The sequence below is a fragment of the Anomaloglossus baeobatrachus genome, chromosome 8 (assembly GCF_048569485.1).
Source record: "Anomaloglossus baeobatrachus isolate aAnoBae1 chromosome 8, aAnoBae1.hap1, whole genome shotgun sequence".
NCBI lineage: Eukaryota > Metazoa > Chordata > Amphibia > Anura > Aromobatidae > Anomaloglossus > Anomaloglossus baeobatrachus.
In genome coordinates, this window is record NC_134360.1 from 17,880,484 (window position 1) to 17,896,975 (window position 16,492).

General features: G+C 44.3%; 1 protein-coding gene across 3 annotated transcripts in view; it reads right to left on the reverse strand.

Annotated features, from left to right (window-relative positions):
• Window positions 1–364: 364 nt before the first annotated feature.
• The window catches only part of FAM3D (FAM3 metabolism regulating signaling molecule D), an 80,650-nt gene continuing 64,522 nt past the window's right edge, over window positions 365–16,492 (reverse strand). For all 3 annotated transcript variants that reach the window (XM_075320676.1, XM_075320675.1, XM_075320677.1), the window contains 5 exons: window positions 13,442–13,500; window positions 11,545–11,595; window positions 10,230–10,314; window positions 3,478–3,604; window positions 365–995 (listed from right to left, as the gene is read on the reverse strand). In XM_075320676.1, coding sequence (XP_075176791.1) covers window positions 906–995; window positions 3,478–3,604; window positions 10,230–10,314; window positions 11,545–11,595; window positions 13,442–13,500 — 412 coding nt within the window. In that variant the 3' untranslated portion in view covers window positions 365–905. The remainder of the gene's footprint in view (window positions 996–3,477; window positions 3,605–10,229; window positions 10,315–11,544; window positions 11,596–13,441; window positions 13,501–16,492) is intronic.

Genomic DNA, 16,492 nt, shown 5'->3' on the forward strand with positions numbered 1-16,492 from the left:
AAGTAAATCTCTTAGACCTGATGACACTAGTGTATTTTCTTTACAAACCTATGTCAGAATAGCTGTATGATACTGATATCAAAATTAGCATTTTCAGCTACAGAGAGTCGAAGTGTATTCAGTCTCAGGCACTATGCCTGCGTGACAACTCACCTTGCTTCCGTCACAGGTGATTGACAGCACTAGCTTGCCTATGGAGCGCGCACTGTCTGCAGAGAAAGCGTAGGCAACCACCACTGTCAAACACCTGTTGAAGGAGGCGGGATGATCAAAACCAGTGGGCGGAGCAATGCACAGAGCCCCCAGGCCACACCCAGGGTCCTGCAAGCCCTCTAATTAATTAAACAGTATCACCGAAATTATTTTTTTATTTTTTAAAAGTAGCCATGTAAAAAGGCAATAGCAGAAACTTCTAAAAGTTCTTTATTGAAAAAAAAAAATCTCATTCAAAGCTTTGACGTGGATTGTCAGTCATCTATAATGGAAGCCATTTTTTGGTTGCTGCCAGTGCTGTAAATGAGTAATATGGCCGTGGAGCTTCTTAATTCTGAAATTCACTGGAAGAATCAAGATTCAAGGTGCCATAGAGGAGTTTATTATGCCTCCGAACGCCAATTAGTCCTTAATTGTTCACATATTGGTGGCATGTTTCTGTTGTCCGGCAGAGACGTAATGCTCACAGCTATACATTACCGCATTGTGGGGAGCAATCCCAGTGTCTCCCACAATCTGGATCTAATTTTTTTGTTGAAAACATGGATGAGAAAAGGATTTGTAAAAAGTCAGTGTTCCCCATAGATCTCCTTCCTTTATTAAATAATAAAATATATACATCTGCATGTAAACAAATCGCTGAGACGTCCAGGTCTAACAATTCACTCGTACAAAACTACTTAAAGATGTTGTTACTCCATTTTTTTAGGAATACATCCACTGATTTCCAGAACTTCAGGCCAGCCGTCATACTTATTGGTTTCTTTGTCATTCTTGAGGTGCTGAAAGAACAATTAAAAGTGACAATTACTCTTCAGTACTGATGAGCGGGCACTACCATGCTCAAGTGCTCAGTACTCATAACTACTGTAATGATGAGCGGGCACGACCATGCTTGGGTGCTCAGTATTGGTAACTAGTGATGAGCGGGCACTACCATGCTCGGGTGCTCAGTACTGGTAACTAGTGATGAGCAGGAACTGCCATGCTCGGGTGCTCAGTACTGGTACCTAGTGATGAGCGGGCACTACCATGCTCAGGTGCTCTGTACTGGTAACTAGTGATGAGCGGGCACTACCATGCTCGGGTGCTCAGTACTCGTAGCTAATGATGAGCGAACACTACCATCCTCAGGTGCACAGTACTGGTAAATAGTGATGAGCAGGCACTACCATGCTCGGGTGCTCAGTACTCATAACTAATGATGAGCGGGCACTACCATGCTCGGGAGCTCAGTACTAGTAACTAGTGATGAGCGGGCACTACCACGCTCAGGTGCTCAGTTCTGGTAACTAGTGATGAGCAGGCACTACCATGCTCGGGTGCTCAGTACTCGTAGCTAATGATGAGCGAACACTACCATCCTCAGGTGCACAGTACTGGTAACTAGTGATGAGCGGGCACTACCATGCTCGGGTGCTCAGTACTCGTAACTAGTGATGAGCGGGCACTACCATGCTCGGGTACTCAGTACTCGTAACTAGTGATGAGCGGGCACTACCATGCTCGGGTGCTCAGTTCTGGTAACTAGTCATGAGCGGGCACTACCATGCTCGGGTTCTCAGTACTCGTAACTAGTCATGAGCGGGCACTACCATGCTCGGGTGCTCAGTACTCGTAACTAGTGATGTGTGAGCACTACCATGCTCGGGGGCTCGGTACTCGGAACTAGTGATGAGCGGGCACTACCATGCTCGGGTGCTCTGTACTGGTAACTAGTGATGTGCGAGCACTACCATGCTCGGGTGCTCAGTACTCGGAACTAGTGATGAGCGGGCACTACCATGCTCGGGTACTCGTAACGAGCAGTCAAACGCTCAAATGGGCGAGACTTGAGTACTTGATTTTAATGGAAGTCAATGAGGAACTTGGAAATTTCCTGGAAAAATGCTCAGGTTCCCCATCGACTTCCTTTATACTTGGTGCAGGAGTCGTGCCCATCCAAGCATCAACTGCTCGATACAAGTACTGAGCACCCGAGCATGGGAGTGCTCGCTCACCACTAGAAACAACATATCCAACACATGATCTTTATGGCAACAGTTTTCCACCTGTGAAAGTACATTTCTTTGAGATTGTCAGTCACAAAAATGGCAGGTGACATTTTTTTTTTGTTGGTGGAGTAGTGCATTTTTAGGCCTTTTCAGGGTTATTCTTGAATGTGCACGCCACATCAAAGGTTGTTGTCCACTACTAGGACAACCCTTTCTGATTTCACTTATTTCCTCAAATTAAAATAAAAGACCCTGTACTCCCCTCCCATTCTGATGCCATTCCAGTGATGTTGGTAATCGCGGTTCGGAGCTCACATGACATTGTGAAGTTACACAAGTCCAATCAGCGCCGACTTCTCTCTCTCTACCTTTGGACCAAATGAGTTAATCAACAGGAAGTGACACTGTGGCAGCCACTCACTTCCTGTTCATTGCTTATTTGGTCCAAAGGCAGGGAAAGAGAAGTCTGCAGTGGCTCGCATGACATCACAATGTCACATGAGCCCCACACCGCTGGAATGGTGACAGAACGGGAGGTGAGTACAGGGTCTTTTATGTTAACTTGGGGAAGCAAGTGGAATCAGAAGGGGCTGTCCTAGTGTCAACCCCTTTTCCTATGCATGGGATACATAATTTTCTGATTACGGGGAGGTCCAGTCACTGAGACCCCCATCAAGGAGGAGAATGAGGCTAGTCTCTGAGACAGCCAGTGACAGTTGTGCACTATGATTAGAGAGGTGTCTCACATGCATGGACATGGTCCATCTAGACTCTAGATTCTAGAGGGTCTTTTTAGAGCCCATTCTCAGGATCCTACCTACACTGTAGATAGATGGGAAAGACTATAATGGCGGGATGACTTACTGAACATATTAAATGGCACACCTAATACCTCCACTGAATGATGAATAGATAAAGATGGGGGAGTTTGTGTACAGTTTGGGTAACCATCCGATGTGGGAGGGCTTCATTCTTTTCTTTTTACTGTATTTATCAATCCTTTCATATTTTATGCATCTTTGCAAATCCATGCTGTCATGAAAAGCCAAATAAATTAGTATAGAAAGTTATAGTTCTAGACATCCTCTACAAGGCAAATGTGCTATTACATGGTGACCAGTCTATCCACATAATGTCTAGCTGAGCCACAGCCGATCATTGTCATACATGCTTGACTCCGGTTCTTAGATGAGGGGCCCTATGTGGTTTCCATCATATGAAATCCTCTGGATATTAGCCACATCTCAACTAAAGAAGACATTCGCCGTACCTGTTCAAAGGGGCTCTTGTTCTTTAGTCCTTTTCCTCCTACGAAAGTCCAAGAGTCTCGGAATCCCAGTTTCTTTGCAAAACTGCTTCCATAACTGGTAAGCATTTCTCTGGTTTTCTCATCTAATCTAAAGTGAGAAGATTGACAAAAACAAAACCTTTACGGTTACTCTGAGTATACACTAACGTACAGATAATCATTAGATAAGTTAAGCCAGATCCATTACGTTTTGGTTTTTGTTTTTTTTTACGTAGAACTTTTGATATATACCGTAATTATGTCACCAATGTTCGTCTGGACTAAGGGTGGCTTTGCACGTTGCGACATCGCAAGCCGATGCTGCGATGTCGCACGCGATAGTCCCCGCCCTCGTCGCAGGTGCGATATCGTGTGATAGCTGGCATAGCGAACATTATCGCTACGCCAGCTTCACATGCACTCACCTGCCCTGCGACCGTCGCTCTGGCCGGCGACCTGCCTCCTTCCTAAGGGGGCGGGTCGTGCGGTGTCATAGCGACGTCACACGGCAGGCGGCCAATAGCGGCGGCGGAGTGGAGATGAGCAGGATGTAAACATCCCGCCCACCTCCTTCCTTCCGCATATCCTACGGAAGCCGCGGTGACGCCGGTAGGAGATGTTCCTCGCTCCTGCGACTTCACACACAGCGATGTGTGCTGCCGCAGGAGCGAGGAACGACATCGGACCGTCGCGTCAGCGTAATTATGGATTATGCCGACACTGCACCGATAATACGATTACGACAATTTTGCGCTCGTTAATCGTATCATCTAGGCTTTACACACTACGATGTCGCATGCGATGCCGGATGTGCGTCACTTTCAATTTGACCTCACCGACATCGCACCTGCGATGTCGTAGTGTGCAAAGCCTGCCTAAGTCAAAGCAGAGCTGGTAGAACATCTCATTCTAGTGATCGACTCCAATTGTCACTGCCCAAGTTGTTAATAATGTTAATATTTACTTATCACAAGAAAAGAAAGAAGCGACTTTTAGAGAATCAAAAATTGCCCTAAGCCTTTTGGTTACTTCCATAGAGACTCCTCTATGTCCTTTTCACAGGCTGTCCAGTGATCTCCTGCCACTTACAACCTCTTCTCTTCCAGCCAAAAACAGGCGCACTACAGGGTGTGAGATGTTACAGTGATGTAACTTGAAGCTCATGGGCCACAATGCAAAAGCTCCAATGGGACTCCCAATTATTGCAAGTCTTTAATAGCATTGGTCTTTGTATATAAGCTTAAGGGACCTTTTGCGCCCCTATTGTAGCTACGTCCCTGGTTACAAACAAGTTCTTGGCATGAAGGGTCAAAATACCCTCAAATCTCCAAGGTTTCATCTCCACTGCATAACATGAGCTTCATGGACTCAATTGTAGAAGCTCCTACGGTGTGCCAAAATATCCCATTTTTTTTAATAGTATTGGTCCTCTCAAATGGAGCAGAGTCACTGTGGGCCCCCCATATACACCAGGGCCATGGTGTGACTGCAACCCCTGAGACCACTATAGATGCCCCTGGATCTTTATAACTATGTAAGTTGGGGTCTGTGGACTGATGGTTGTGGTTTTAGACCTTAGAGTAAGGCGGGCTTTGCACACTACGACATCGCATGTGCGATGTCGGTGGGGTCAAATTGAAAATGACGTACTTCCGGCATCGCATGCGACATCGTAGTGTGTAAAGGCTCGATGATACGATTAACGAGCGCAAAAGCGTCGTAATCGTATCATCGGTGCAGCGTCGGCGTAATCCATAATTACGCTGACGTGACGGTCCGATGTTGTTCCTCGCTCCTGCGGCAGCACACATCGCTGTGTGTGAAGCCACAGGAGCGAGGAACATCTCCTACCGGCGTCACCGCGGCTTCCGTAGGATATGCGGAAGGAAGGAGGTGGGCGGGATATTTATATCCCACTCATCTCCGCCCCTCCGCTCCGATTGGCCGCCTGCCGTGTGACGTCGCAGTGACGCCGCACTTCCCGCCCCCTTAACAAGGAGGCGGGTCGCCGGCCAGAGCGACGTCCCAGGACAGGTGAGTCCATGTGAAGCTGCCGTAGCGATAATGTTCGCTACGGCAGCTATCACAAGGATATCGCTGCTGCGACGGGGGCGGGGACTATCGCGCTCGGCATCGCAGCATCGGCCTGCGATGTCGCAGCGTGCAAAGTACCCCTTAGTCAAATTGGTTTGGACCACTGATCTCCCATTTATCTCCATCTTGCACATTTACTTGGCATCTGATGCCATTCCTGTGAGGTACATGGTTACATGGACCCACAGACTTGTTTAGCCCTGGTCATATGTACTGCTGGAAATAAATAGACATTTCTCCGGGCCTGTCCCTGTAGTTATGATCAGCCGATTGCTATATACATGGAAATGATGTGTTTTTAATATGATGGAATAAACTTGAAGTTTTAAGAAGTTCCTTGGATTGCATTGATTCTTGGCATCGCTGGAAGTTTTCCTTTGTATTGGATTTCTCCATGTTGTTCACCTGGAACCACGGTCCATGTGAAAACACAGACCGCTAAGCATCACCATAGGCTATAATGGGTATGTGTGGTATCCGCGAAAACAAACAGAAGCCACACACGCCGGAAACACGTAAATGTGAATGGCCTTATACAGAGGGTATATTCTCATGGGTCACACTAAAAAGACAGTTTCCTTCCTTCTGGAGGAGCAATAATTTGCATACTAAAATAACCAAGAATTCAGGGAATTCGCTTTAGTTTAGGTAGAAGCCTTCACTATATTAGATAAAGTCTCAGGTTTTTTTTTCTTCATTCCAAACCTTAACCTGGATTAAAGCGGGCTTTACACGCTGCGACATCGCTAATGCGGAGTCGTTGGGGTCACGGAATTCGTGACGCACATCCGGCCGCATTAGCGATGCCGTTGCGTGTGACACCGATAAGCGATTTTGCATCGTTGCAAAAACGTGCAAAATCGCTAATCGGCGACATGGGGGTCCATTCTCAAATCTCGTTACTGCAGCAGTAACGAGGTTGTTCCTCGTTCCTGCGGCAGCACACATCGCTGCGTGTGACACCGCAGGAACGAGGAAGCTCCCCTTACCTGCCTCCCGGCCGCTATGAGGAAGGAAGGAGGTGGGCGGGATGTTACGTCCCGCTCAGCTCCGCCCCTCCGCTGCTATTGGGCGGCGGTTCAGTGACGTCGCTGTGACGCCGCACGGACCGCCCCCTTAGAAAGGAGGCGGTTCGCCCGTCACAGCGACGTCGCCGGACAGGTAAGTATGTGTGACGGCTGTTGTGCAACACGGGCAGCGATTTGCCCGTGTCGCGCAACAGATGGGGGCGGGTACCCACACTAGCGATATCGGGACCGATATCGCAGTGTGTAAAGTAGCCTTTACACCGGTCGATAATTTGTCAGATTCTCACGTCATCGTCGCAACGTCCAAAGTCCATGATGGTCGCGCTATGTGATTGGGTTGAACGATTGAACGAAAAACGCTCATTCACCGAGCATGCAATTGGTTACACGAAAAAAAAAAAAATTGTCATTCAACTTTCTAAAACTTGTGTAATGTAAATGGATATTGTTCAAAGATTAGACTGACAAAAAGAATGAGCTGAAAGTCAAGTCGTTGTATGTAAAGGTTGATCATTTTCCAGGGCAATAAATACTTCGGCAGCAGCTGGAGCTGTAAATAAATATTTGTTATTATGGAACTTTTTTTTTTGCTTCAATAACTCTATTAAATATTCTTGGGAACAAGATCAGCTGAAACGTTTGTAGAATACTTTATGAATTAATATATACAAAATAAATGGAATAATTTCCGGGATTTGGAAGTTTAAAGTACCAACTCTTCAGAGTGTGAACGATTTCGATGTTCGATTCTACAATGTAACAATCGCTATTCAACCATTGTGTTCCCGCTTCTGGTCCTGTGTAACCTCTACTTGCTCCTTGTGAGTTACGATCGTAACGTATCATCGCTTAAATGATTATCTTCTCCTGAAAACGAATCTCAACTTCAGTAAATTTTACCTCCATCTTAAATCTTATAAAACTCGTCTAACGAGCACTAAGAACTGAGCAAAGTTCAAGGACTCTATAGATTACTAGGAATGTAGGAATGATAATTAGCTGCAGCAGCTACCGCACAGACTGATCTGGACACTGAAATCTTTTTTTCTCCCTTTACACAAATACCACAAACTGTGAGGAAACTAATTCGTGGCTTAAACATAATAAACTGAATACCCTGTAAGACCAGTGAGTAGGAGAAACATATTAGACAAAAAGTTTCAACCAGAGTTTATCTTTCATGTCCGAAAATGCTTCTAACCAGCAGATATAGGGTTAATTTAGGAAGGTGCCTGGCTGCTCTACTGAGTTGTCATCCAGCTCATCCAAAATGAAGTTTCCAGTGATACTTGGCTCGGAATAAACCACTCCGGCAAGGTGGTAGTATTCAAGTGAAAGTTAGGGAGAAGCCATTGGTTTTTCGGATAAAAATGTGCAAAACGTTTATTGTAGATTCAGATAAAACAGGAAAAAATATGAAAGCTTATCCTACGTGTTTTGATCTAAAACATAGTCCTTTTATTCATTCATGTCAAAGTCCAGGAGTAAGGACTAGGTTTTAATTTGAAATGCTTAGGCTGAGGTGTCAGTATTTGCAGTACTCTAAAAGTCCTTTTTTTAGCTGAATCTACACTAAATTTTTGTTTATTTTTATCTGAAAAATGTCTGTATTCTCCCACCTATCACTGAAAGTGTTGCACCTGGGAGAAAATTCGTTTTATTTCTCCCTGGAGCTGCTAGCTTTCTGTCTTGTAGGTGTACCAGTGCCTCTTCTGTCACAACTAGTGATGAGCAAGCACTACTATGCTTGGGTGCTCAGTACTCGTAACTAGTGATGAGTGGGCACTACCATGCTCGGGTGCTCAGTACTCGTAACTAGTGATGAGTGAGCACTACCATGCTCGGGTGCTCTGTACTCGTAACTAGTGATGAGCGGGGACTGCCATGCTCGGGTGCTCTGTACCCGTAACTAGTGATGAGTGAGCACTACCATGCTCGGGTGCTCGGTACTGGTAACTAGTGAGGAGTGGGCACTACCATGCTCGGGTGTTTAGTACTCGTAACTAGTGATGAGCGGGCACTACCATGCTCGGGTGTTTAGTACTCGTAACTAGTGATGAGCGGGCACTACCATTCTCAGGTGCTCGGTACTCCTAACTAGTCATGAGTGAGCACTACCATGCTCGGTACTCGAAACAACCAGGTCAGACACTTGGATGGGCTTGACTAAAGTACCGAAAATAATGGAAGTAAATGGGAAACTCGAGCATTTTTCTAGAAGATCTTACGGAAAAGTGCTTAACTTTCCATCAACTTTCATTATACTCAGTACTCAATCCAAGCCCATCCAAGCAGCTTCCGACATGCTTGTCTCGAGTACCGTGCACCTGAATGTGATAGTGCTCGCTCATGGCCGCTGTAAGAACGCCCCGGCATTTTCACTGACAGCTCGCTCTACACTCATGCAATACACAGCCGGTTGACAGTCAAAGTCCCGGGGCGTTCTTACAGCCACCGCTCACAGTATAGTGAGTGATGATTGTGGCTGCATCAGTACAACTACAGGACAGAAAGCTGGTGGCTCCCAGGAGAGATAAAGGTAATTTTCTCCTAGATGACACACTGTCAGTACAGTGGAATAGCACCTTCCTACTGCAGGTTAATCGTGACAGGTTCCCTGTAACTTAGTGATGGCCATGGTTAGAAAATTACCGCTACATGCAGGGTACACCGGGAACATGATACAACGGTGAGCCCTGGTGCTAGGGAGAGGGGAGTGGGGTCACCTCCTAACACTCACCTGAGGCTGATCCCTGAAATCCTAACGTTTTTATACAGGTGCTTCTCCTTGTCACCGATCATGTGCTTAGGCCCCCACTGACCATAAATTCACTGTGGGTATTGAGGGCCAGCGAGGCACTAATCGGGCCACTATAATAAAATAACAAAGTAGGAAACACAAACAGGAAAGAAAGAACAAATAAAACTCCGTCAGGAACTTCTCAGCTGCAACTAAAGCAACATATCAGCTTTTTCCAGAGACTGGTTCCTTTCAAATGGACAGCATAGATATGAGCTATAGCCGGCATAGGAATGAGCTATAGCCAGCATGGAGTGGAGTAAGAAGCGGATATTTATAGCAGAAGGGAGTGGCTGCAGCTGAAGTTACAACTACCTGTTAAATCACTGCAGGATGGAAACTGAACATTAACTTCCTCAGTGCCAGATGGTATTAAAGATGCTTCAACGCATTATAAATGGTGAATTAGTTACTAAAAGAGAATCTGCTATCTATAATGTGCTTAGACCGTCTGGTCCCAGATCACCCCGTGATCACATCAGGCCAAGCCGCACTTGTGATAAAGTCAGTTTCTGTTCTTGATTTGAGAGTCAGTTGGGATCTCAGGAGTTGGATACCTATCGATCGGAAAGTAAAGGCATATGCTAGTCATATATCTTCCAATTGTGTCAAAACCCCACTTTGGTGGAGTTGTATCTGGAAGGCAACACAAGTCGAAATGCTCTATAAAGACACATAAAAATCATTAAATGGGGCGTCCTTTATGGGTGATGGATAATTCAGCAGAGGAGACTAATCATCGCTCTTACCAAACTGATTTGGAAACACTATGGTGTCACATTTTACCATATCACGTGTCTCATGTTACTTACTTTGTGGCTGGATCATCGAATGACGCCATAAGGATTAATGTGCCTTCTTTCATAGGTTCCAAGAAGTCTTGAACAAGCTTTACATCTAGGAAAAAATAACCAAAACACATACAATAATGAGCTACATTTTACTAAAAAAAAAAATCAGTAAAAAAAGTTTAACAATGTATTTGCATTCATCCAAAAGGATCGGAGACTTGTTGCCAATGCATACAAGTAAGGAGGCAGTGGTGCTTGCGGTGAAATGCCATGCTGACCAACAATGGTCCTGAGGTTGGTCCATATAGCAGATGTAGAAATATTGTTGAAGTTAGATATAGAGGGTAAGATGTCTCAGTGACAACTGTGGTCAAAAGGCATCTCCTGAACCCAAACCCTTGATGGGGGCCACCAACACTATGGAGTTTGAACCCTTCATGGACACCACCAAGACTATGGAGACAGAACCCTTCATGGGTACCACCAACACTATGGAGTTAGAACCCTTCATGGGCGCCACCGCCACCGACACTATGGAGTTTGAACCCTTCATGGGCGCCACCCACACTATGGAGTCTGAATCCTTCATGGGCGACACCAACACTATGGAGTCTGAACCCTTCATGGGCACCACCAAGACTATGGAGTCTGAACCCTTCATGGGCACCACCAACACTATGGAGTCTGAACCCTTCATGGGCACCACCAACACTATGGAGTCTGAACCCTTCATAGGTACCACCAACACTATGGAGTTAGAACCCTTCATGGGCGCCACCAACACTATGGAGTCTGAATCCTTCATGGGCGACACCAACATTATGGAGTCTGAACCCTTCATGGGCGCCACCAACACTATGGAGTCTGAACCCTTCATGAGCACCACCAACACTATGGAGTTTGAACCCTTCATGGGCGCCACCAACACTATGGAGTCTGAACCTTTCATGGACGCCACAAACATTATGGTTTCTGAACCCTTCATGGGTGCCACCAAGACTATGGAGTCTGAACCCTTCATGGGTACCACCAACACTATGGAGTCTGAATCCTTCATGGGTGCCACCAACACTATGGAGTCTGAACCCTTCATGGGCGCCACCAACACTATGGAGTCTGAACCCTTCATGGGCGCCACCGACACTATGGAGTCTGAACCCTTCATGGGCGCCACCAACACAACGGAGTCCGTGTCTTCTGGCTTAGATCAGTTAAGGTAACCAATGATACCAAATGGATATTGCAATATTTTGTGCTTTTAGTTCTTGTTATCATGTACACGTGGTTCTACTACCACGATTTACCACCAGAAGATAAGGGATTGACTGTAACTTACCACCAGAATACATATCAAAATGACCTGTCTTTAAAAGCTCTGTTGTGCTGGCTGCAAGTGAATGAGAAAAACAATGTAAATTACTTGTTATGGAAGAAAAAGTTGTATTACAACATTATAACATCCTTTGTGTAAAAGTACTGCAGAATTTTAGATTTTTTTCCCATTTTATTTCCCACTATTTTGAGGTCAGTGATTCGCAGGATGTCTTATCACAAAATGACTTCCTTAAAGTTTTCTCACATTTTCAACTCTCCAAAAGAACTTAAAAACAAAAATTAAAGAAAAAAGGTAGGATTGGTGAGAAATGGTAATATAAGGGGCATTCGGAGGTGACACTTGTAAAAATAGACTTCTGAGAAGTGGACCATTACAGCCTATCACTCGAGTTAACGGGTTTGGGAGGTCCAAGTGAATATGGGAATATAGACATGCATTACTGCTATGAAAACATGTCAAAATTGAGATACTTAGCACACAAAAATGGCCAATTTTATGTGAGCCCAACAGCCAGCGGTAAGGTTAACTCTTTTGTTGGGTCTCAATCATTTTGTAGGTTCCTGTCCACCCATAAATTGTAGGGTTTTTTTTAACCCAAAGAAAGGCATTAGTTTGATAGGGACCCAACAAAAGAGGTTGCCTTGCCGTTGGCTGTTGGGCTCCCATAAAACTGGCCATTTTTGTGTATCTCAATTTATACATGTTTTTCACAGCAGTAATGCATGTCTATATTCCCATATTCATTGTTCCACATATCTTAGCGCTACAGAGTGCAACTTTGTCCTTTTTTGTTGCTATCTTTAATGTTCAGTTTGCACCTGTTCGCATTAGAAAGGTAGGATGTGCCATCAGTCTTTTGCTTAGATTTCAGGGTCCCCAAATATCAGAGGTTTAAATAGTAATAGTCTTTTCATATGGGGCAAAGGGACCTTTAGGGACTTCTCAGTCTCAAGGACCTGGGTGCCATCGCAACCACTGCACCTATTATAGTTATGCCTTTGGGTAATCCCATGAAATGTATGTTTGATGTTTACAAGCAAGGGCTATACTGGCACTATCAGGCTGATTCTATACATACATTTAGTGGTCAGCTCGGATGTATAGGTTTTGAAACACAAGCAAGTAAAGTTTATAAAATCAGCAGCTTGTTGAGTGACAGCAGCAGCGGCAGCTGATAGCTGAGGTGGGCTTTCATAGTTATCCCCTCCCCCTGTTATTTATGTTAATTCTATTACAGAATCAATTTACTTTGTGACTAGAAGGACCTGTGCTGATATCATACCCATGTGAAGAGAAGGGGCGGGGCCTCAGCCAACAGGAAAATGTTGCTTCCTTGTATCAGCTATGTTTGCTGAGGCCACACCTCATCTGGTCACATGGGTATGACATCAGCACAGGTCCTTCTAGTCACAAAGTAAATTGATTCTATAGTAGACTTAGCATAAATACTGTAACAGGGGATAACTATAAATACCCACCCCAGCTGTCAGCTGCTGCTGTCATTCAAAAAGCTGCTTATTTTACAAACTTTACTTGCTTGTGTTTTGAAACCTATACATCCGATCTGACCACTAAAAGGTACTGTATGTATAGAATCAGTATGATAGCGCCAGTATAGCACTGTCTTTAACGTATATAGGAAAATCCTGGTGATTGGTGCACTTTAAGAAGGGCTGCCACAGGTCATCTTGGTTTGACGAAGAGAAGTCAAGGAAGGTTATATACAGAAGTCCTATAGAACAGGACAAATATATCTAAGGCCATGCTACATGGGAGACTGTTACATTGTACCAGTTGATGAGGTGGCTCGATGGGATAACTATTTAATGTAAGCAATATTTATATACTGTATATAGACTGTAGATTAAATGGATGAATATACAATTTCGGGCTTTACCATTTACTAGTGCAATATTCAATCCTCTTCCAATGTTGTTTTTCACACTACTCATAAGTCTGAAATTGTAAGCAAAAGAAAAAAAAAGTGGGAAAAGTTAGAACACAATGAGTCTGCTGTATGTAGTTTATTACATAGATTATATTTACCCATAATTAGAGAAGAGCAAGACCCCAATGCAGTATTTTGTGGCCACCTGACGGGAGCTTCATGACGGCATTCCTGGCGCCTCTTCTGATTATTTGGCCCAGTGTGAAAAGATGTGTGTGTCACACCACAGTCAGCCAATGAATAAGCACATTGGTCATTCGTGTGCTAATCAGTGGCATGCTTACGTTGTCAAATAATCGTGGACGAGTGTGAAGGACCTTATAATTCTATTCTATCTTTTCTTTTTCCTTGCTAATATATATTTGCAAAGTCATCAACAAGAAAGTATAACTCAGGATCAATGCGCTATAAGGAAATGGGAACCAGGATATTACAGGGAAACGTTATCACGTTGTAATGTTATAAGCATTTTTTACGTGTATAAGAAACATACGGAACGGCAAGTGACACTTTACCATAAATACTTATTGCCATAAAAGCCACAATGTGCACCGTCCTGGGAGAGGTAAAGTGTTCACTTCTGCAAATTATTAACTGAAAACAACAGACATTGTGCCTCCTGGGTCATGGAGGGCATGCAATAAATACTATTCAGCCTGTGACATGGCGTGCCTGGTGAGCTGTAACCTTAGAACAGGAGGATGTCACCCAGGAGTTTAGTGCCTGGAGCTTACCAGCTGACATTTATCACAACTGGCACCGTCAGCATGAGATCAATATCGACTTGATAAGGAAAACCATAACATGAGGAATTCCACATATTACTTGTGGAATATAATTAAAATTTCTTTATAAAGAGAAGTTTGGTGAAAATCATCTCCTGATGGGTCATAAATGCACGTGAGAAGATCACATAGGAGAATTTTGGGACTTAGACTTATCCCTGGTGAAAGGACATACAATATCGGTCTCAAGTTTAGACACATTGTTGTCTCCTTGGTCTTACCGAAGGCAGAAAAATCATGAATGAAAACAAGTAAAAACAAAAACACATGAGACAAACTAGAATAAGTTATAAACTTTAGACTCCACCTAGTACTCCCCCCCCCCCCATTCCCACCAGTTACTCAGATGACAACGTTATAACCACTTGACATTTTCCTAGAGGCTTTGTCAGGTCATTACCGGAAATGTTTTCCAATGAACAAGTATGCCTCATCAAGAGTTCATTCCACAACTATTCTAAGCCAGAATACAACAAAAAAATGCTCGGCTAAGAGAAACAACAGTCCATCATTACTATTATAATATGAACATTGCGAAAACCTTGAAAGTATCCGTAAGTGCAATCATGAAAACGATTATTCACTATCATGATGAAACTGGCTCCAATGAGGACCACCCCAGGAAAGGAAAAGCAATAATTACTTGTGCTGCAGAGGATAAGTACATCAGAGATGCCAGCTTTAGAAAGCACAAATAAACTGCAGCTCAGTTAAAACCCTCAAAAATGACACACAGACATCAAGCAGCAGACACATCTCAACATCAGCTGTTCATAAGAGGCAGCAAGATGCATCCTCCATATCCAAATAGCTGCAAATAAACTAGTATAGAGGACCACAAACAAGAAGATACTTGTTTGGGCAAAGTAACTCAAAGACTGGACATTAGATCAGTGGAAATTAGTACTTTGGTCTGATGAGTCAAAGTTTTAGATTTTTGGTACCAACAACTATGTTAAATGCAGCAAAGGGAAGTGAATGGTTTATATTTATGCATTGCCCATCGTGAGGCATGGAGATGTTTTGCTGGTGACATTGTTTACCCAGGAAAGTGACTACAGCGTTTTGCAGCAGAAGCCATCCCTTCTGGTCTGATCTTAGTGGGACCATCAGTTGTGTTGAAGACAATGACCCAAAACAGGCAGGCAGGTTATCTGTGGGCTATGTGACCAAGAAGAAGAGGGTTGTAGTACTGCATCAGATGACGTGACCTCTGCACTCACCCGACCATAACCCAATTAAATGGTTTGGGTTGACTTGAACACACAATGAAAGCAAAACAGCAACAAGTGCTCAGCACCTCTGCGAACCCCTTCAAGATTGTTAGAAGTTATTCCAGATGACGACCTGATCAAGCTGCGAGAAAGAATGCCAATGGGGTGGAAGCTCCTTCAAGACTGTTGGAAATCATTCCAAGTGATGACCTGATGAAGCTGCCAGAAAGAATGCCAAGGGAGTGTAAAGAGTCATCAGAGTAAAAGGGAAGGTACTATGGAGAAGCTAAGGTTTAAGATGTATAGCTTTACTCCTTATTTCCACATGTGTTTCTTGGTGGCTTTGCTGCCTTCAGGCTGAATCTACAATGTTCACATTCCAATAATAACAAGGGAAACCATTCCATGAACTGGCGTGTTTAAACTTTTGACTGGTACAATATATCGATCTTCTACTCCTTGATCTCCGCTCAAAACTCACGTGACTCACGAGCGTCACTAGAAAGACAGCGGGAGCTTAGGGAGATAAATACGTGGCTTAGAAATTGGTGCAGGAAAAAAGGGTTTGGGTTCATGGAGAACTGGGCTGACTTCTCAGTCGGCTACAGGCTCTACGGTAGGGACGGGCTGCACCTCAATGGGGAAGGTGCAGCTGTGCTGGGGGAGAAAATGGTCAGATGGATGGAGGAGCTTTTAAACTAGGATCTGGGGGGAGGGAGGGAAGTGGAGCAAAAAAGGGGATAGATAGAGCAGATAGAGACAGTGAGATGGTAGGGGTCAATGACGGATTAGGGGGGGATGGGACATGCAAGGAACGTAGGGAGGCTAGGAGTAATAAAGGTGTTAATAGGATTAAATGTCTACTGGCAAATGCAAGAAGTCTTGCAAACAAAATGAATGAATTGGAGACTCTTATGTCAACCATGGATTATGATGTGGTAGGCATTACGGAAACCTGGCTGGATGAAAGCCATGACTGGGTGACAAACATACAGGGTTAT